Source organism: Sinocyclocheilus anshuiensis, unplaced genomic scaffold (assembly GCF_001515605.1).
Source record: "Sinocyclocheilus anshuiensis isolate Anshui unplaced genomic scaffold, SAMN03320099.WGS_v1.1 scaffold154, whole genome shotgun sequence".
NCBI lineage: Eukaryota > Metazoa > Chordata > Actinopteri > Cypriniformes > Cyprinidae > Sinocyclocheilus > Sinocyclocheilus anshuiensis.
In genome coordinates this window covers 2,952,513-2,973,644 of record NW_015546101.1, presented here as the reverse complement: position 1 = coordinate 2,973,644, position 21,132 = coordinate 2,952,513, and the positions used below count along the sequence as shown (strand labels likewise).

The 21,132-nt window shown below is 37.9% G+C and overlaps 2 protein-coding genes across 3 annotated transcripts in view; both read left to right on the top strand.

Moving 5' to 3' along the window:
* Window positions 1-10,829: 10,829 nt before the first annotated feature.
* LOC107700478 (acidic leucine-rich nuclear phosphoprotein 32 family member A) lies at window positions 10,830-17,491 on the top strand. Of its 2 annotated transcripts, none has more exons than XM_016502139.1 (7): window positions 10,830-11,755; window positions 15,744-15,893; window positions 16,002-16,124; window positions 16,384-16,582; window positions 16,684-16,793; window positions 16,882-16,936; window positions 17,059-17,491. In XM_016502139.1, the coding sequence occupies exons 1-7, from the start codon at window positions 11,702-11,704 to the stop codon at window positions 17,121-17,123; spliced, it is 756 nt and encodes a 251-aa protein (XP_016357625.1). In that variant the 5' UTR covers window positions 10,830-11,701; the 3' UTR covers window positions 17,124-17,491. The 2 variants fall into 2 exon arrangements, with proteins under 2 accessions (XP_016357625.1, XP_016357624.1); XM_016502138.1 differs by lacking the exon at window positions 10,830-11,755 and adding an exon at window positions 12,850-13,258.
* Window positions 17,191-21,132, top strand: part of LOC107700372 (acidic leucine-rich nuclear phosphoprotein 32 family member A-like) — a 12,813-nt gene continuing 8,871 nt past the window's right edge. The window contains exon 1 of the mRNA XM_016501998.1: window positions 17,191-17,214. Coding sequence (XP_016357484.1) covers window positions 17,191-17,214 — 24 coding nt within the window. The remainder of the gene's footprint in view (window positions 17,215-21,132) is intronic.

Here is a 21,132-nt window from a genome sequence, read left to right as displayed (position 1 = left end):
TCTGCAGCCGCTACCTATCCCGCAACGTCCATGGTCTCACCTGTCAATCGACTTTGTTACCGATCTCCCACCATCCCAAGATTTCACTACAATTCTAGTCATCATCGACAGATTCTCTAAGTCTTGCTGCCTCATTCCCCTCAAAGGTCTGCCAACAGCCATTGAAACGGCTCAAGCTCTATTTCACCAGGTGTTTAGAATTTATGGCTTACCCGAAGACATAGTCTCGGATTGAGGGACTCAATTCACCTCTCAGGTGTGGAAAGCTTTCTGCCGACAATTGGACATCAATGTGAGTCTGACGTCAGGCTATCACCCACAGTCAAACGGTCAAGTCGAGAGACTCAATCAGGAGATTGGTAGATATCTGAGAACCTACTGCAGCCGGGAACAGAATCGGTGGGCAGAATTCTTGCCATGGGCGGAATATGCCCAAAACTCTTTAACCCATGCCTCTACAGGACTCACCCCATTCCAATGTGTATTAGGATATCAACCTCCATTGTTCCCGTGGTCTGGTTCTGTAACACCAAACCAGCAGAGGGAGCCCTCGCCAGAGTATTGACTGTTAACACTCCCTCTGCTTTCTCTGCAACCACTTCCTGTTTAGTGGCCATATTAACCTGGCCACCACATGACTACTTTGCGAAGTATTGCCAGTTTATCCTGCCTTACCAAGCGTTTGTATCTCTGCCTTCTTACCACGTGTATGACCTGTTTATCTGTTTGTTTTGACTTCTCTTTTGGATTACCCCTTTTGCCTGTTTGCCTGGTTGGACTGCCTTACTGTGTTTTTGACCTCATTGCCTGTTTTTACTGACCCCGAGTTTGGTTTTGTTGGACTGCTTCAATAAACATCCGCATATGGATTCTTCCTCGGCTTCCGCCTCACCTTCATTACATAGAGCCACTTATAATTTACAGTGAAAAACAATCAAATGACTTTCCCTGCATGAGGGAATCTGTTTTTAATTTTATTGAAGTATTTTTGTTTCTTCTTTTTTTTATTATTTACCTCATGGTTTTGTTTTTTGCATAATTTTAGTGTCATGTGTGTTCCCATTGTGTGGGACGCCCATGTTTTGTCTCTGCGTGTATGACCCTGGATGGCTTACTATTTTACCACCTGTGTGGTTTTCTGCACATTTCAAGGTACATGCAAGTTTTGGAAGTTCAAGTAGATTGGTATATCAACATTATACCACTTAATTATGAGTTTATAAGTTGTAAAATATGCAGGCAAAATGGAATCCCATAAAACCCCAAGCATTGCCACTGTATTTTCATGGTGAATTCATGGCAACCACACTTAACAGTTTTTTTATAGACTATATTTAACAGGATTTTTTTTTTTTACAATAAATAAACATTTTATCAATTCAAACCCCTGCTATGAAACAGAAATGCATCCAAGGCTTTGTAGATCTTTTTCAGCTTCTCACCCTATAGATAAAAGAGAAATAACCAATAGAGGCAAGTCTGGGTTGTCTTGTGGAATTGTGTCCTTCTTAATATCAGTGTGTGTGGTTGTTTATATCTGCTGCATGTTAAGCAGATGTGCATTCCTCTCCTGGGTGACACACAGAAAGGCTGTGAGAGAATGAGAAAAAGAGAGGTTTGGGGGTGAGGGAGCTTGTGAAGACGGTGGCAACGGGACCACTACTGCTCATCAAATTTCCATCTTTCTCTCATCCCTCCCCCTGCATGCACATACTCATTAAATCCTCTCCTCAGTGTCTATATACGTCTGACAGCTCGGCTGTCTATCTATTCTACTTTCTTACTCTCATCATGAGCTCCCCTTCCAAGCCTTTTCACAAATCCATCTATTATATTGCGCAGTCTGCCGATCAGCTCTCTGTTTCTTTCTTCTTTCTGCGTCTCAAAGACTGTCTCCTAGAGCAAGGTACAATGAGCGACAAATTCTCTGCTCATATACACAACATGCAAATGCACTCTAGTTTGTCTCTTAAGTGTCACAGAACTTTAAGGTGGGTGGAACAAACAGATGTGTATGTCTCTAGCATACACAAGTATTCATTTAACACTTTATGGACAGAACAAATATATTGATTTAAAATATTATTTGTGGAATATGAATAGAATGTTAATAACCCAATAGTCTGCCTATAGTGTCTGTTTTCAGTTTTGAAAAGAAACATATGGCAGTAAAAACATAAAGTAGAGGAGCTCCATAACAACGACCCACAAGCTAACTTATTTCACATGAATATGCACAATAGGCAAGCCATACATAAAAGCTTCCGTTACAATCTATCACTGTCTGTCACAGTTGATCACTTTGTGGCTCATTATTTCTTTCTAAACAAGCAAAGGTGAGGGTCTGGCTCAATATATAATAATAAACATATTGCAGATACACCACACTGGAAACAAGAGAATGAATATCAAGTTATGGAGATCTGGTAATTAAATTCTCCTTACCTCTTACTTATAGAACAGCACGAGGCTTACTATCACAAAATACCAAGAATTGACAAAAAACATTTGTCAGGAAAAAAAAAACTATTCAAGTCATTTTACTGTAAATTATTGTGAATGATCACATATATATAAAAATATATCATTCTTATAAATTTAAATTTAAAATAAAAATATATAAATATAAACAAAATTTGTATTATATTTAACAAGACAGTATGTATATTTTTATTGTAAAACATTGTTGATATTGCAGCTGTGAATCAAATATAACATAATTAATTGCTCAAATTTCTGTGATTAATCACAATCACACTTAACAGTAAAATTTGTAATCATAAATATATTTATATATTGGACCCCCAAATGAATGTAGAATCTACATACACTGTAAGAAATAAATACGTAAAATAACAGAAAAAATGTCTGTCAGCTCATTACCGGGTCTTTATCAATTAATTGTACGGACATTCCCGCTAACTCTAAAACACAACACACTCAAAAACAAAAAAAAATCAAAATACAGTTAAAACATCTGTAAAAAAAAATGTATTATCGAAAATTCCATCAAATTACTTTGTGCATTATATTTACAGATTTTTTTTTAGAGTGTAAAGGCAGTGCATTTTATATAATATTTGATTTATAGCATGTTTTTACTAAATACTATTAAGCCTATATTGCCAATAGCAATATCTTTGTTAGAATGACACTATGTACACTACATATATTGTTCTAGACAAGTATCTAAAACTCAGTGTACAGCGGTGATCATGCTGGTGTTCTCAGCAGGAAAGTGCTCAAGGACACAATGACTGTCATTGTAAGTAAATCAGTTGGCCTTATCATGAATCGTGAATATACTTTCATGATAGTGAAGCCGGCCTATAGAGGACAAGGGAGCGATTGGAGAGAAGCCAGGTTGTAAACCTGGGAGAAAAAAAACCTCTCTGCAGGGAGAATGTTTATACACTTTCAGAGGACAGTGCTGATTTATTACGGTATGGGATGGTTTATACTCTTAGCAGGTGAAATCAACTTTTCCTTTGTTTTCTACGATTGTGTTCAGCCTTGGGTTATCCTCTTATAACAAGCTTGCACTGGCCTCCGTTTAAATCTGAATTGTTTGATTTAAAAAGGTGCGCCCTCAATAAAAAGCAGTCTATGGAACTTCATAACTTGACAACCGAATAGCAGGAGTCACACTTAAAATATCTCATACTGTCTGGCAGATTTCCATTTATAGAACCCAAAGTTACTGTCTGTCTGGTTCATGTCCTTCTGGCACCAGTGTGGCGTATTGCAGACAGTAAATATACAATTATGAATCCACTGCTGCACTACAATGTGATTATCTACAAGTTGGAGGACGGAGTCATACACATAATACGGATAAAGAGAAAGATATTAGGAAAGAGAATAGAGGGAGAGAGAGGCAAAGATTTGGGGAAAAGAAAAAGGTTCCAGAGGATTCAGTTTGATACAGAGTCAGCAGACTGGGCTCTTTCAAAACAGAAAGATCATAAATAAAACTACTCATACGAATCTGTTTTGAGGTTAATCGTTCTAATGTTGTGTCTCTGGAAAACAGTGATCTATGACATTATATTATATTGAATATCAAAATTTTGTTGTGCTCATTTTTAATGGGGGATTTGTGGGCATTTTTTTAGAATTATGGAGTAAAAATGCAATTTTTTATTTTGAAGTAAAAAGATCAAATTAGACCATTGGGGTAAGATGGAATTGGCACAGAAGGCCTAGAATGGCATGCTTTTAAATGTAATAATAATTGTAATTAATGGGGTTATTATTCAGTATTTCCATGAATCAGACATCTTCAATTTTCAAGAAAATCTATAGGCTAATTGAGCGAAATCATTCAATTTGCATTCATAGTGCTGCTATTATGACATATCTTCATTTAAAATATGGGCAATTAAATATATTAATGTCTGTAGTATAAAAGTCTTATATAAGTGGACCTCCTAACAATATAAATATAAAATATAAATAATAAATTTTCCTCTCAGATGAATCTCTTTTGATTTGTTTATTATCGGTTATTCAATTATTCAAATAATTGTCAAAATACAATTTTAAATAGTTGATTTAGTATTTTTTTTCTTTTTTTTTTTTAAACATATAAAAAGTGATTAATACATTTTGTATCAGTTTTGCCGGGTGGACTTCTTGCCCCAGGTACTGGGAAGTACTTCTTAAGTGGAGCAACTTCCCTCGTCTTACCCATATATATTATTTTATTTATTATCTGTCTGTTAAGTACACACAGATAAAGAGTAGGTCTAATGCACCACAGCAGTGTTAGAAGACACGAGACACAAAATGATGTGCAAGCAATCCGAGTGAAAGAGCAGTTGTGTAGATCAGCGAGCCATCACAGATGAATGACAGCGCTTGCTAACAGATCACTAGTGGCTCGGTCAAGTGACTCTGAGGGTTTGGAAAGTGGATACAGTTCAAGTCTTGAGTGCTAAACAAGGAGCAGAAAACTTTTATCATAGATTATTTCCTTAGAATAAGGGATATACAATGTAAACTCATTTCGAAAGTGCATGTAGTGTGCATTTCATATTGGGAACATCGAGAAAAAAAGAAGCAGCAAAAAACAAGAAGGCAAAGCAGGAGCGTGGAGAGTTTCTTTTGCTCATTATTGGGCTATTGTTCGTCCTTATTAATTTATTTTTCTTTCTTATTACTTTTTTTTATTTGCCTTTATATCTCAACTTCTTTTTGTCTAATGTTATTCAGTTTTAATATTTATTTTTCAATTAACGAGTACATTTTGTCTTTTGATAGTTCTCCAAAATGACGTACATTGCTTTGCACCATTCTTGTTGTTGCTTTCTATGCCACTTTGTAAGTTGCAAAAGCTTTGGCAATACAAATGTGCAATTATGTCATGCCGGTAAAGCACATTGAAACTGAACATTTAAAGAGAGAAAATGAGAGTTGACACTTCAAAGATGTTGAACAGTTGAAGACAAACAGCATCTCATGATCCTGTTGGACAGACTAGAGGAGAATGAATGAATCTTCATGAATGTTTGAGAAGATGGGCCGAGAGCTGCACTGTAATACAGAACATGACACTTTCTTTTTACTTACCTTGCATTTTCCTCTCATTCTAGCATTTTATTATTATGGACATTTGTTCCCTTTTTATCAATTGTGCACCACATAATCACAAAATAATGCATTTTAGAAATTAACATGATATACATTACTTATAATCAATTTTGTCTTATTATCTGTACTCAAGAAAAAAAAGAAAAGAAAAAAAAAGATGTGGGCATGTTCTTGTCGCCCATGTAAGTGAATCATGGAAAGTTTCTGAATCATTGCACTGCATCTGTGTGTAAACGCTGTTATGTTTACATGTTAATATGTGGTGTTAAATTCTGTCATTATTTACTCATTATTTAATTTGGTTAATTGAGCACAAAAGAAGAATGTTTGTTTGCACGCATGCAGGTAGAATATAGAGCACTAGTTAACATTTTTTTGACTAATGCAGATTTCAACCCTTGGAAAGCCATAGAGGTTGTGCATTCATAACAATTCCTACAATCTAAATCACGACCCTTCTAGCATGAAACTATCTTAGCCACTTGTAATGTTACAGTGAGATGGCATAATTTGATTCAGCCACATGGTCTAGAATGCTTTTATAGAGCAGGATATCCATACCATCTAAGTGGCTATCAAATTACAATCTCCGTCTTAGATCTGATCCTAGAGTCAATTAACATTAATAATGAATGCAGGGGTTTATTTCAGTTTGCTTCATCTGACAAACACATATCGGTCTATAAAATATACATATTAGTACCTAAATGGTACATACAAGTACCTTTTGAAAGGGTACTGCCCCAGTGACAGCTTTTGTACCTTTTTTCTGAGAGTGAACAGTTTTTATTACAAATCAGCATAACAATTTTAAAAATTGAATAGTCTAACTATTTCTATATATTCAGAATTAACACTGAGATTTGCTATAGGATTATTTGAATAAAAAAACATAAATAATATAATACATACATAATTACATGATACAAGTAAATAAGAGATAAATAATTTGTTTAAGTGTTTTGTACAATAATGGATAAGGTGTTTGTAATGATTCTCATTTTCTATCAGTAGATCCCCCAGGGACTATTTAGCGAGACATACATTCCAAATAATGACAGCTGTGAGCAACAGAATCTATGAGTCTTTAATACAGGCCTCACTATCAATATTCATGCTTTTCCTCAAGACTTGTTAACTTGTTTTCTTAGATTGCCATCTTGTGGTCAAAATATTTTACTGCAATGATGACCCGATAAAGTACAAATGTAGCCAATAAAAAAAGATATTCCTAAGGTTGGAGGTCGTACTTAGCTGTATTGATGTAACAGGAAATTTGCACTCATGTGACTACTTTTGTGTGTGCTAAAAAAAAAAGTTAGACATATGGTTCTGTCTTGTAAAAATGGGAAAATGAAAATCACTCTTTACAGTACTCTATACTAGTAAGGTTACACTTAAGTGGATTTTTAGGTTTCATACACTCAATTATCGGCAGGGAGCAAAAAAGATGGTAAAACGGTTCAGGTGATTGTGTTTGTTGTGTTTAACTAATGAACCAACCAGTAGATGGCAGCAATTTGCCATCGGTGTATTACATTTGCTGAGAAACGGCAGAATAAAGTTTATTATTATTATTATTATTATTATTATTGAAAAAAATAATAAAGTCAGCCTTGAAGCGTATTAATAGTGAAAGGTTATAATCAATTCAGTGGTCACTGAAAGAATGTGCTCCATTTGCTTAGCCCCAAATACATAATCCTTTATAGATTAGTCCTCATAATAGGTCTACTTATAGTAATGAACAAGTTTCTTTAAGAAATCAGCATCTATACATTTTGTGTAATTTAATGAAAATCGGTTATAGAAATATGAATTAGAAAAAAAAACCATCAACGTATTTTCATGATTCATCCATAAATCATAATCTAACGCAGTAGTAACATTAGGTTCACCTAGTTATAGTTTTCAGCCTATGAAAGGCTATCATCTAGTGGTGTTTCAGGAGAATGCAACCTTTAGACATGTTGACAAAGATGGTTATACAACCTAACACATGGGGCAGCATTTAGGTCACTGTCTTTCACCCATATTTTTTTCTGAATAATTGTGTTTAGTGGACCTTAAATGATCAAAGTGAGCTCTCAACAGCACACTTCAAAAATTTACTAAATCAGATTAGAGGCCTTGTGCTGTATCATCTGTATCTAAAAAACAGTTGTTATATTTATTTATGCAAATGCATATCTCATCATATTAAATTAACTTGTTATTGATACATAGCTATTTTTGAGACAGTCGAGTTTCTAAAGGCCAGTGTCATAACTCCATCATGAGACCACCTTCACAGAGTGTAAAACAGGATGTTCTCCATGCAAATGTTTCCCGCTTCAATTTTGCATGCATTCTCACACTGGCTGTAAGCTGCCCTCAATCAATGCCCTGCATGATACAAAAGGGATGAAGTGTGGGGACAAGCTTACTGTCAATCTAGGAGATGCTTCAAATCATAAAGCGACTCCAGTTGGTACAAAAAGCAGCTTCTCCTATAGTATGCTGAAACAGTCCCGGAATTTATACATTCACACTAGCCTGTACTGAATACTACCCAAATCTTTCCATTTACATGTATGTTCTAGTGCTGGGCAACGATTAATCGCGATTAAACGCATCCAAAAATAAAAGTTTTTGTTTACATACATAATATATGTCTGTACTGTGTATATTTATTAATACACACACACATACAGTATATATTTTGAAAATATTTACATGTATATATTTATATTCATATAATTTATATTATATATAAATATATTTAATATATAAACATAATATATATATATATTTATACATACATACATGTGTGTGTATTTATATATACATAATAACTATACACAGTACACACATATACTATGTAAACAAAATCTTTTATTTTGTATGCGATTAATTGTTGCCCAGCACTAGTATGTTCTTATCCAGTGCTTTCTTAACAAAGAGCAAAACATCAAAAATGTGCAAAAAAACTTAGGCAGGATTTAGCAGGTAGCTAAGGCCGCAAGAGTTTATGGGATCACTAATACAATTAGTAGGAAGTCTTTCACCAGTTGTGAAAACAGTGCTAACACAGTCAAAATAATATACCAGGGGCATTACAGAAACATTTTCAGTTAGGATGTCATTTAGAAAACTAGTCAGATCTTTACTAAAGTTTCTTTATTTACAGTCCCAGGTCAGTTCAGAAACGCCCTGAAACATTAGTCAAATCAACAAGCACAGTACATATTCGAAAATAATAATTGTATGTGTGTGTATACTGTATATATATATATATATATATATATATATAAATTATTATTATTTGCAATTGTGTGATCCAAATAAGGATTTGTTTAAATATAACAGGTAGATAAGCTGCCATACTAGTGGTCTGGTAATTCTTTTATGGCATAGTTACAGAAGTCTAGCTACGACTAATTTCTGGACAGAGTAAATAATTGGATTATTATTATTGTTATTTTTTTTGTCATGAAGTATGTATTACTTATACAGTAGTGTGAGTGGCAAGAACTATGCATTTGTGACATTATGATTCAGAAACAGGGGTTCTGCCCTATTGATTTGCACTGTTGTCTGAACTCATTTTTGCATGTACAGTGCTGCTGTGACAAATAAAACTTGACACATGCTACTCCAGTTTTGTAAAACACCGTGAATGCCTCTGACACTGCCTCACAAAATAACTGATCTCGTGTAACGAAGATGGTAATAAAAAGAAAAGCATTGTTGTAAAGTGACACTGACATGAATGATCAAGGTTGATGATTGAACACGTCACGAGCTGATCCTTTGCACCACTTTTAGCATAATAGCAGATGGTGCAAATGCTCATCAATCCATCTGTCCTCTTAAAACAACCCCACGTTTTTCCAAATACCTTTTATTCAAATATCTAACCCTTCTCGGCGAGTCACAGGATACACGCGGTCTTCATTGTAACTGTAAAAACGATAAAGTCTTCCGCGAAAGAAATAGTCTCCTGAATGTGATTTCTGGCTTGCATGAGCAAACATATTGGTGCACGTTCTGTCCTTATGACGTTCCTCGCCATTCACGCACAAAAGCTAGCCGTTGGTGGTGTGAAAAGGAGCGACTGTGTGCCACAAAGCGTGCGAATACGATTTGGCTCTGCGCACATCGTGCACGCACTCTGCAATGAAATCCGCACACACACACACACACACACACACACAGTTGATGCAGTACTGCTAGCAAGGGCGTTCAGACAACGAGTGAGACACACCCAGAGGAAAAATGGTCTCAACTAATGCGCAAGTACAATCAAAAGGGCTTGAGAATAGCCCGCTTGCGCGGGTTGGCGTCAGTGGCCAGATCGAGAGAAGATTTTTTTCTGTTTTCTTCAAGGGCAAAATGTCCTGGTATGAAGTGATTTCGAAATAACGTTGTAAAACGACAGAGTCGCCAGTGAAATGCGCTCTCAACAAACAACCCAGCCGGTGCACTTGTGAAAACAATCATGCGCCAAGCGGTTGCTCTGCAGTTTTTTTTCTAAGGGGTAGCGGAGCGACACACAGACATGACATCAAATATAGGTAAAGTCTATTGCTTTTTGTTCGTTTTAAGAGTCAATAAATGGTATTATAATTATTTGAATGTGTTGTATTTTGCGAATCAAGATGGCGACGGGCACAGTCAGGTGACCTTGTTTTTTCCACCTCCATACCAACAATAGTCAAAGCAAGAAGCGGAAGTGAATGCTCCCCCTGAAATACGATTGGCTGGTTTGAACTGTAGGGGAAAGCGTGGGCCCGTGGTTGGAGTGTGCGATGTGGCAGTCAAGTGCATGTGACAAACTTGTTTTTAGTAAGACCAGTGGCTACTGGTAACTTATGGTCTCTGCCATAGCTGGGCTCGTTTGTAATAATTAAACTACGTCGATGTATGTCGTATCACCACTTTTCGCCTTATAGATGGCGTGCTTTCGTATGTTTTGTCTAGTGCATTTTGTTATGCAACCATTCCCTGGTTCGCGTTGAAATACTATGCTTCGTCTGTTTAAACCATTATAGGCTACTATTTACATATCATTGTTTATATATAGGGAAAAGCGTGGGCCCGTGGTTGGAGTTTGCGATGTGGCAGTCAAGTGCATGTGACAAACGTGTTTTGAATAAGACCAGTGGCTACCGGTAACTTATGGGCTCTGCCATAGCGGGGCTCGTTTGGAATAATTAAACTACGCGGATGTATATCGTATCACTGCTTTTCGCTTTGTATACATGTTTTGTCTAGTGCATTTTGTTATGCAACCGTTCCTTGGTTCGCGCTGAAATATTATGCTTTATCAGTTTAAATCAATATTTACATAGTAGCGTTTATATACACAGGACTAACTCGTTTAAAACTTTCATTGCACGAAACCCCTTTTTTGTGAGATGCAGTGAGAGAAATCCCTTGTTTACTGCGTAAACTACGAAAGAAATAAAGATTTTAGCGCAGATAGCCTCAGTGGACGCCACCGTACGTTCCCTCCAAAAGGGGGAGGGGTCGTGTTTTCCTGACGGTCTACCAATCCATCTGTCCAAAGTGACTGTACTTACATGCCAGGAAACTGTGTGCTTCGAGACAGAAAGCAGTAGTTTGACAAAATATTTAACACGTGTACAGCCCTCTCTTACACGACCGTTGCATTTATTGTAACCAACACGCCAGCTTATTTCAAAATGTCTCTGTAGTCCTATAACGCCTATATCCTGGTCTAAGTGTGGATAAACCCACTCTAAACTAAAATAACTACCATACCCCTGTTTAGTCTCTGCGCCTTCGACAGTTCAGTTGATTTTATCGCATAGATGTCACCCTAAAACACGTTCGGTGGATCAACCTAATAGTTCCTGTAACCCCACCCAGTTTGTGATCGACCGCTGATTGGTCGTCAGTGTCGCTGTGAGTGTTTTCACATTCCATTCCGCGCTTCTAATTGGTCACCAGTGACGACAATCCCACACCCAACTCCCACCCACCGAGACATCAAGTTTGTGAGACTCGCAATAGCTAGTTTAAGAGGCTATAGCTGAATGTGCAGCAAAGACTCCAAGTCTAACTGCGCTCTTTGGTTTAAATCACTCATTTAGAGTTCAATAAGATGGATATGAAAAAGAGAATTCACCTGGAGTTGCGGAACCGGACGCCGTCAGACGTAAGCATCTTTATTAATTGCTGAGTGATATGATTTTAATAAAAACTGTTGGTTAGAGTAGTTCTGCGTGGATGGAAAACGCTAGATGTGCACGCTTCAAGTTGATGTCTTGAATGAAAAGTTTGCGGCGACTTTGTTACAAGCCTAGAGCCTTGGATATCGTTATCTCAGTGTGGCCTATAAGTTTAACAGTTTTACTGATTATTTTTTCCCAACTTTCGCGAGACCTTTTGATGATGCTGTGGTCGGAAACTGCAAGAGCTCCATGCATTCAGTGTATACACAAGGGAAGCGGCGTGAGAAGCCATATTTGTAACTTTGTAGCCCCTGAACGCGCCCTTTTCCTTTGCATCCTCAGTGCTGCAAAAGTCGCCTGCCGTCAGTTCATGCCTCTCTCACACTTTCGCACATCCATTTTCAATTCAACATTCATACTCGCCAGTCACAGTGGTCGTCGGCCAGTTCGCTAACTTGTTGTGGGACGCATTTTTGTGAATTGCTGTGCAGGCGATTTGACAGATAGCTTGCGATAACCCGATCGGTCAAATACACTTCGTGCCATCTCTCCAGCAAAAGGCTTTTATATGTTTTGTCTAGTGCATTTTGTTATGCAACCGTTCCTTGGTTCGCGCTGAAATATTATGCTTTATCAGTTTAAATCAATATTTACATAGTAGCGTTTATATACACAGGACTAACTCGTTTAAAACTTTCATTGCACGAAACCCCTTTTTTGTGAGATGCAGTGAGAGAAATCCCTTGTTTACTGCGTAAACTACGAAAGAAATAAAGATTTTAGCGCAGATAGCCTCAGTGGACGCCACCGTACGTTCCCTCCAAAAGGGGGAGGGGTCGTGTTTTCCTGACGGTCTACCAATCCATCTGTCCAAAGTGACTGTACTTACATGCCAGGAAACTGTGTGCTTCGAGACAGAAAGCAGTAGTTTGACAAAATATTTAACACGTGTACAGCCCTCTCTTACACGACCGTTGCATTTATTGTAACCAACACGCCAGCTTATTTCAAAATGTCTCTGTAGTCCTATAACGCCTATATCCTGGTCTAAGTGTGGATAAAGCCACTTAAAACTAAAGTAACTAGCCATACCCGTTTAGTCTCTGCGCCTTCGACAGTTCGGTTGATTTTATCGCATAGATGTCACCCTAAAACAGATTCGCTGGATCAACCGAACAGTTCCTGTAACCCCACCCAGTTTCTGATCGACCGCTGATTGGTCGTCAGTGTCGCTGTGAGTGTTTTCACATTCCATTCCGCGCTTCTAATTGGTCACCGGTGACGACAATCCCACACCCAACTCCCACCCTCCGAGACATCAAGTTTGTTTGACTCGCAATAGCTAGTTTAAGAGGCTATAGCTGAATGTGCAGCAAAGACTCCAAGTCTAACTGCGCTCTTTGGTTTAAATCACTCATTTAGAGTTCAATAAGATGGATATGAAAAAGAGAATTCACCTGGAGTTGCGGAACCGGACGCCGTCAGACGTAAGCATCTTTATTAATTGCTGAGTGATATGATTTTAATAAAAACTGTTGGTTAGAGTAGTTCTGCGTGGATGGAAAACGCTAGATGTGCACGCTTCAAGTTGATGTCTTGAATGAAAAGTTTGCGGCGACTTTGTTACAAGCCTAGAGCCTTGGATATCGTTATCTCAGTGTGGCCTATAAGTTTAACAGTTTTACTGATTATTTTTTCCCAACTTTCGCGAGACCTTTTGATGATGCTGTGGTCGGAAACTGCAAGAGCTCCATGCATTCAGTGTATACACAAGGGAAGCGGCGTGAGAAGCCATATTTGTAACTTTGTAGCCCCTGAACGCGCCCTTTTCCTTTGCATCCTCAGTGCTGCAAAAGTCGCCTGCCGTCAGTTCATGCCTCTCTCACACTTTCGCACATCCATTTTCAATTCAACATTCATACTCGCCAGTCACAGTGGTCGTCGGCCAGTTCGCTAACTTGTTGTGGGACGCATTTTTGTGAATTGCTGTGCAGACGATTTGACCGATAGTTTGCGATAACCCGATCGGTCAAATACATTTCGTGGCATCTCTCCAGCAAAAGGCTTTTATTGACGAATTTGAGTCTAAATCGAAAGCATTTCCGTTTCTTAATCAAAGAAAGTTGTGTAAATACTTAGGCGGGATCTTTTCGTGGGCTTCTTGCACGTTACTAATAGTCGCCTATTTGATATGTGTGTGTGTATATATATATATATATATATAAACAAGGGAAGCGGCGTGAGAAGCCATATTTGTAACTTTGTAGCCCCTGAACGCGCCCTTTTCCTTTGCATCCTCAGTGCTGCAAAAGTCGCCTGCCGTCAGTTCATGCCTCTCTCACACTTTCGCACATCCATTTTCAATTCAACATTCATACTCGCCAGTAACAGTGGTCGTTGGCCAGTTCGCTAACTTGTTGTGGGACGCATTTTTGTGAATTGCTGTGCAGGCGATTTGACAGATAGCTTGCGATAACCCGATCGGTCAAATACACTTCGTGCCATCTCTCCAGCAAAAGGCTTTTATTGAGGGATTTAAGTCTAAATCGAAAGCATTTACGTTTCTCAATCAAAGAAAAGTTGTGTAATTACTTAGGCGGGATCTTTTCGAGGGCTTCTAGCACGTTACTAATATTCGCCTATTTGATTTGGATTTGGAAAACGAGCGCATATGTTGTTCGGTCGCGGTATAGAAAGGAATCGTGTCACAGCATATCTAGTTGCGTAAAGGTGCTCAAACCTATTTAAAACTGCATTATTTGTCGACGACATTGCCGGAATGCAAAGAGCAAATCGGCACTCTCTCTTTCATAAATATCCTCCGTGTTTTTCTTACTATTTATCGATTCCCGCAAATATAACTACCATGTCTGATCAATTCAGTGCAACGTTATCAAGGTCCCTGCTATTGCCCCTGTACCTACATACGCTGTAATAGAACTCGTAATTAAAATGTCATAACCGTATTCTGAGCACTTCTGTGCGTCTCCACTGGCAGGATAAAGTGATTTTCAGCCGTGTGTCTCTGCTTGTTGTTGACAGACTGGGCGCTTATGTGAGTGCTACGCAACTTGAAGCTGCGCTGCTCTAGTTGCAAGATCTAGGACAAGCCGCCATTTTAACCAGCAACAAAGACGCACGATATTTAATCGAGCAGATAATCGTTGCCGCCGTTTCAATGCTTTGAACCGAACAGAACCGTTGAATATAGAGAGTCGCGCGTGTACGAAGCCTGAAATTTCATTTTTATTCCGTGAAAGTCAATACCTTTCGCTTAAAGAGCGACTTGCATTATCATGCGCCTCTCTGCCCCTCCTACTCGTGAATTCTTGGGTCCGTCCTCGTGTCTTTGCTTTTCCAAGACAATGTAATGCATTTGTGTAACACCCAGGCTATCGTTTACGCGTCTTTACCTTGCTGTTCGAGCACGCACTATAGTAAAAATGCTCTAACGTTACCTCCCAGGAAAACAATGTACGCCACTTGTTGCGGAGTCAGCCATTTTGTTGGATAGGGAGTCAAATGTGAGATGTTGTAAAAGCACCGAAACATCCCCTATCTGGTGCTGTAGAGCGCATGCTGAAGTAAACTTTACAACTGCATGGCGCCCGATTCGGTCGTGGCGACGTGTTTATTTGTGCTCTTTATTTTTCTCATTCTAATCTGATTAACATATTCATATTTTGTTAAGAATGGACGCTGTTTTTCTGTTTGTTCTAAGTAATTGCTGATAACAATAGGTAGTTTCCTTAGTTTTATTTCCAATTGTGAGCATATTTTATGCCCTTTTGTTGGGTGAACATAAAGACAAACACAGTGCTCTTGGCATGCTGCAAAAGTTAGAAACAGCCCTGATGTGACTGAATTTAAGGGCGTTGTCCACCTCCCCATTAGTTTGAAGTTGCTCAGGTGGAGACTAACAAATGCTGTATTCGTTAATAATAACATTTCATCTTATGTGCCCTTTAACAGGTGAAAGAGCTCGTGCTCGACAATTGTCGGTCAAACGAGGGCAAAATTGAGGGCCTCACTGATGAGTTTGAGGAACTGGAATTTTTAAGCACAATCAACGTAGGCTTAACATCAGTCGCCAATTTGCCGAAGCTAAACAAACTCAAAAAGGTAATAGATGCGTTGTCTACTACTACAGTAGTATCAGAAATATATTTTGGGATTGTATGAAGTCTTTGCCAGTCTTATTAATATGGCACTGAATCATGTTTTGCACAGCTCGAGCTTAGCGATAACAGAATCTCAGGGGGTCTGGAGGTACTGGCAGAGAAATGTCCCAACCTCACTCATCTCAACCTCAGCGGCAACAAAATTAAAGACCTCAGCACCATCGAACCCCTGGTAAGATGTGTTTATAGTATCATTGGAGTCATAACTAGTGGAGTTTATCAACTTAGTGATGAATATATTTTAATAATTTATGTATACGCTCACTGATAACACTGTTGAGAGACTTTCAAGCACTACTATTATTAATGTTCTTGAATAACACATCTAAATAATGTTGTTGCCTGACTTGAATTTTAGATGGCTTGAAATGATAAAAATAAAAACAATTTAGTATTGTTATTAATTTGTTCTCCTGTCTTTTTCCCAACAGAAAAAATTGGAAAGCCTCAAAAGTTTAGACTTGTTCAACTGTGAGGTGACAAACCTGAATGACTACAGAGAAAATGTTTTCAAGCTGCTCCCTCAGTTGACGTACCTCGACGGCTATGACAAAGAGGATAAAGAAGCACCCGACTCTGACGCCGAAGCTTACGTCGAAGGCCTAGATGATGATGAGGATGATGAAGATGGTATGTTTGTGAAGAGTCTGACTGACAGTGCTTTGAGGTTTCTCAGTTTTTTAAATTGAGATCAAGGAATTAATTTGTCATTGACCTAATTTTGTCTGCAGAGGGAGAAGAGGAGGAGTATGATGAAGATGCAGCTCCAGGAGATGAAGATGAAGAGGAGGGAGAGGAGGATGATGAGGAAGAGGAGGAAGAAGAGGACATCAGCGGAGAGGTTAATGCCGGAAAATAATGATGGTTCCTTTTTTGTTTACAAATACACGTATATGGTGTCAATATGTGCCTTTTTCACATGCTTTTAGGAAGAGGAGGAAGAAGAGTTACATGATGGCGAGGTAGATGATGAGGAAGACATTGGTAAGTGAATAGATGAAGTGTTTGTAAAGTTCGAAGGGTTACCAGCACCTGTTGAATGCTGGTAAGCAGGGTGAGAGTAAGAGTAAACAAAACATCTGGTATCTCCTGTGTTGTGTTTACAGAGGAGGAGCGGGGTCAGAAGAGGAAAAGAGAGCTGGATGAGGAAGGGGAGGAAGATGATGACTGAACATGCACTCCCCCTATTGTGATCTGACCGTTTAACCCCTGTATATCTGTCCTATTGTCACTCTGCGATGGTTTGGGGAGGTTTTCAAATGGTAGGGGGTGGGTTAGTATAAAGATTAAATATTTGTTTTTAGCTTTTTTGTTGTTGATGTTGTTGTTGTTTTCTTTTGGTTTGGTTTGTACTTTCAGTTTGATTCCCTTCATTTTCGCCAAAAGTTCTTCAAATGGCTGACAACACCGTGTGGAAAATTATTATTGTTGGAAAAAAAAGACCAGTATGCTCTTGTAATTTTCCCCTTGTCTTTACTGTTGATGCCTAAATGCTGGTGATGACTTATGTATTAAAAAAGAAAAAACAACCAAAAACCTTTTAGAAGTGCATGGCTGACTCTATTTTAAAGTTGACTACTGGATTTCAAGGAAGAACATTTTCTAACCCACTTTTTTATTGCATCTTTTATTTGTGTATTTTGTTTCTTTGGTGTTTTCATCACCGCCACCACCATGTGACGTGCTGTTTAGGCATGAAGAATGCATCATGATGTCTGCTTGGACATGCACGGCACAACCTCTCAATGTGATTTTAATTTTAATTTTATTTTTTAATGTTCAGAGCCGAATGTCTGCCCTTGTCAAATGAGCCCTAAACCCCTTCTCCCTTTTGTGTGGATAGTTCAGAGGTTTTGTGTTCTTTGTAAATAATGACCAAATATATTTTTTTTCTGATTCCCTTTGATAATGGCAGACATTTTCACAAATAATCTCAGTTGTAACCATTAACTGTAATAAAATGAATGAAAACGCAACGGGCTCTATGGTAGTTTGAAGTTCTCTGTTCTGACAGCCACAGAAAATCCACACATTGTAATTGGATGTGATTACATACTTGATCAACAAGTTATGTATTTGAAGTCTTGTGCAGAGATGGCAAGTGTATATGACCTCGCCACTGATATAGCGGGTTAATTGAATATATGAAGTGAAATTGCATTGTGAAGCTCAGGGAAAATAGCTTGTTTTTTTTTGATGATACGTGACTGAATATTGTGTAAATATTCAGAAGCATCATGCCAATTTAAATAGAACACATATGCAATTTTAACTGAGCTGTGTCCAGTTGTCAGGTCATACTGATTGAAATTTTTATTAAAAAGATGACTTCAGATTTCACATGAATAAAAGTCAGCATTTTTGTTCCAATTAATATTTACTGTACAAGCATGTGCCTTGCTAACATGAGCATGAAAGCATTGCGTATAGTGTAACTGAGGTGTTTCTTATGATCTGTGTGGACAGATTGCCAGTTTGTGAGCGTGAGATCATAAGGTAAATTGAGCTAGTCTCAGTCTAGACAGATTTGATGTACCATTTGAGTAAATTCGGCTCCACACATTACAGGATTCTTTCTCGGGAAGAGGTTTTTACTTTGTATGCAATTACCTTTTGTGCAACATGCTGTAGTTAGTTAATCATAATGAAGTGAAATACAGAGTAGTGATAACCTATTAATGCTCTTCATTTTAATCAAAGACAAAGGTTAGTCTAATGTCTTGCCTCATAATTCTTTAGGCACTGTCAGCACGAAATATTTCAACATTAATTGTGCTTGTGTAGGCAGTGAGCGACTTATCTAACACCAAATGAAAGGGGCCTGAGTAAAACAAATATTCTGGCACTTCACACTGTGAACAAATTAATATCCACCTCAACATCTTCAATGATGCACAATTATCAGGCATACGATTTGGAATGTAGCTACAGGCCACATAAACAACCTGTTCCTCAGTTTGGCCCATTTAAGTAGGCCTATTGTTATTATTACCCAGTGTTCCTTAAAGGGATAGTTCACCTTCAGTTGCTGGTTCCTATTGACTTCCATAGTATGGAAAAAAAACACTAAGTCAATGGAGACCAGCAACTAAAGGTGAACTATCCCTTTAAGCAGTACTGCTTGTGTCTGAACTGCTCTTTATCATGTTAAGAGGATGCTGTGTAGTCTGTTTCATGGCAAGTGTAGGCCTTGCTGTAGTACGTGCTGACATGAGCAAGACTGTGGCTTTACCGCCCCCTAATGTCCGAATACCTAAAGTGCACTTTACCTCAAAACGCGCTATTACTATGCAATGACAAAGCAGAAGATGCTGGGGTTTGTGTTATTGTTTTATGAAGCAAAATATTTACAATGTTTGAGGCTCATAGTGTTTTCATTAAACAGCAGGAAAATGTCAAACACACAATGTCTGAATTCAGAGGTGGACCGACTTTGCTTTCCGTGCTGGTCGAGCGATCATTAGTTCATTTGGGAATCAGATTATAAATATATTTTAAAAGGGATAACATGTTAACACATTAGCTCATAGGTGCTCCAGTAAATGTGCCGTCCAAATTTTTTATTTTTTTTGAGCTGGTCCAGTTTGTTCTGGGCAAAATCAATGTTTTAAATCATAATTAATAGGGTAACTTCTAGAGAGCAGCGCGCACTGAAGAGAGAGCGTGACTGCACCTGTAGTGTTTCGTGGCGCATAATGTATTTGCCTGCAAAGAATTTGTCCACTTTACAATAAAAAATTTGAAAGGGTTTACACTGAAAGTTCAAAGCTGAATACAATGCACTTTATAAGAGTTTACATCCAATCTAAGAAGCTATTTAAGAGGTCAATAATCTGAATGTAACAGGACGATAAGGCTACAGTAAATTCATGGTTACAAGCTACAAACCTGAAAACTCAAGACACTTTACTTAAAAGTATGAACTGAAAATGGAAATCAATAAATATGTTTGATTTAAAATTTAATAAAAAAGTAAAATTATGCTTTATAAATCACAGTAAGTCTTTAAAATTAAATATTGCCATTCATTCAACTTTCAGAATCAAAAAATGTAACAATTTCTGTGTCTCATTCTTTAAGTCGTTGAACGTTCTTTTTCTCACGTTCTCTTCAAAATTGACTTTCCTACGGAACTACAGTGTAGGTCTCTAATACGACGTCTATTACTAATTCATTTCATAATTGCATTTTACAATTTGTGGACTTTTATGTTTTCATCAGGTGCAAAGTGTGATTTTTCAAAATTAATTATGAAATTATTCTGAACTTTATTTAACTTAAAAACCCATTTGAATTGCGTTCATAAACTGACTTGAACATATTTCACATAAATTATGTGAAGCAACACAGTCCCCAACTTATATTAGTAAAACCCAATACTTCTAGATTTAGGAGCATGTCAATTCGATAAATATCATCTGTGGTGTAAGATTACTGCACTGTGGTGTTTGAGTTTCTACATTAAAACAGCACTGTTGGTCATATAAAAATAATGCAATAGACCTAGTGTTTACATGAGATAACAGCTTGATGGGTGAAGCATGTCTGTTTGACCTTATTAAAACACGTTTATTCTCTACATGGAGATTATTAAGCTATTTAGAACAAGGCTAAGTAGCACAAAGAAAAAAAATGAAATAAATAATTCTAATAATTCAATCTAGTGAAGTCTACAATAATGAGATGATAATGCAATGAGTAGCTTGTACCAAAACCAATCCATATAGAGAGAATCAGTCCACTGCAGGTGGACCAACAGTGTGACTGAAGCTCATGTAATGGGACAGTTTTCACAGGGTTAGTGAATCATCACTCCAATAAAGTCGACTTAGCACACAGCAACTGTGGGGTCAACACTGGAGGTCAGAGTGAAACACTGCTTTATGAAGACAAGCGCTTGCTCTCCTGAGGTCTTGGTTTTAGGAAAAGGAAGCCCGTGTGTTTCAGCAGCGCTCAGGGCTTATAGTGTGTCACTTTAGGAGATCAAAAGACACAGCACAGATCCAGTGTCAAATGCTGCTACCATTGCTGCTGCTGTTGTTATTGTTGTTGATGTTTGGGCTGTTCCTTATGTTATTGAGCTCCAGCTCAAGCTGTCGAATCTTAATGTCCTTCTGCGTAACTTCATCCTTCAGTCGCCGCAATTCCTCCTGCTGCCTGAAGAACATCCGCAAGAGCTG

Excerpts from the sequence above, each read along its gene's own strand:
- LOC107700478 (XM_016502139.1), top strand. The coding sequence starts at position 11,702 with ATGGATATGAAAAAGAGAATTCACCTGGAGTTGCGGAACCGGACGCCG. Across the intron at positions 16,583-16,683 it reads TGATGAGGATGATGAAGATG|AGGGAGAAGAGGAGGAGTAT; the intron begins GTATGTTTGTGA and ends TTTTGTCTGCAG. Across the intron at positions 16,937-17,058 it reads AGATGATGAGGAAGACATTG|AGGAGGAGCGGGGTCAGAAG; the intron begins GTAAGTGAATAG and ends TTGTGTTTACAG.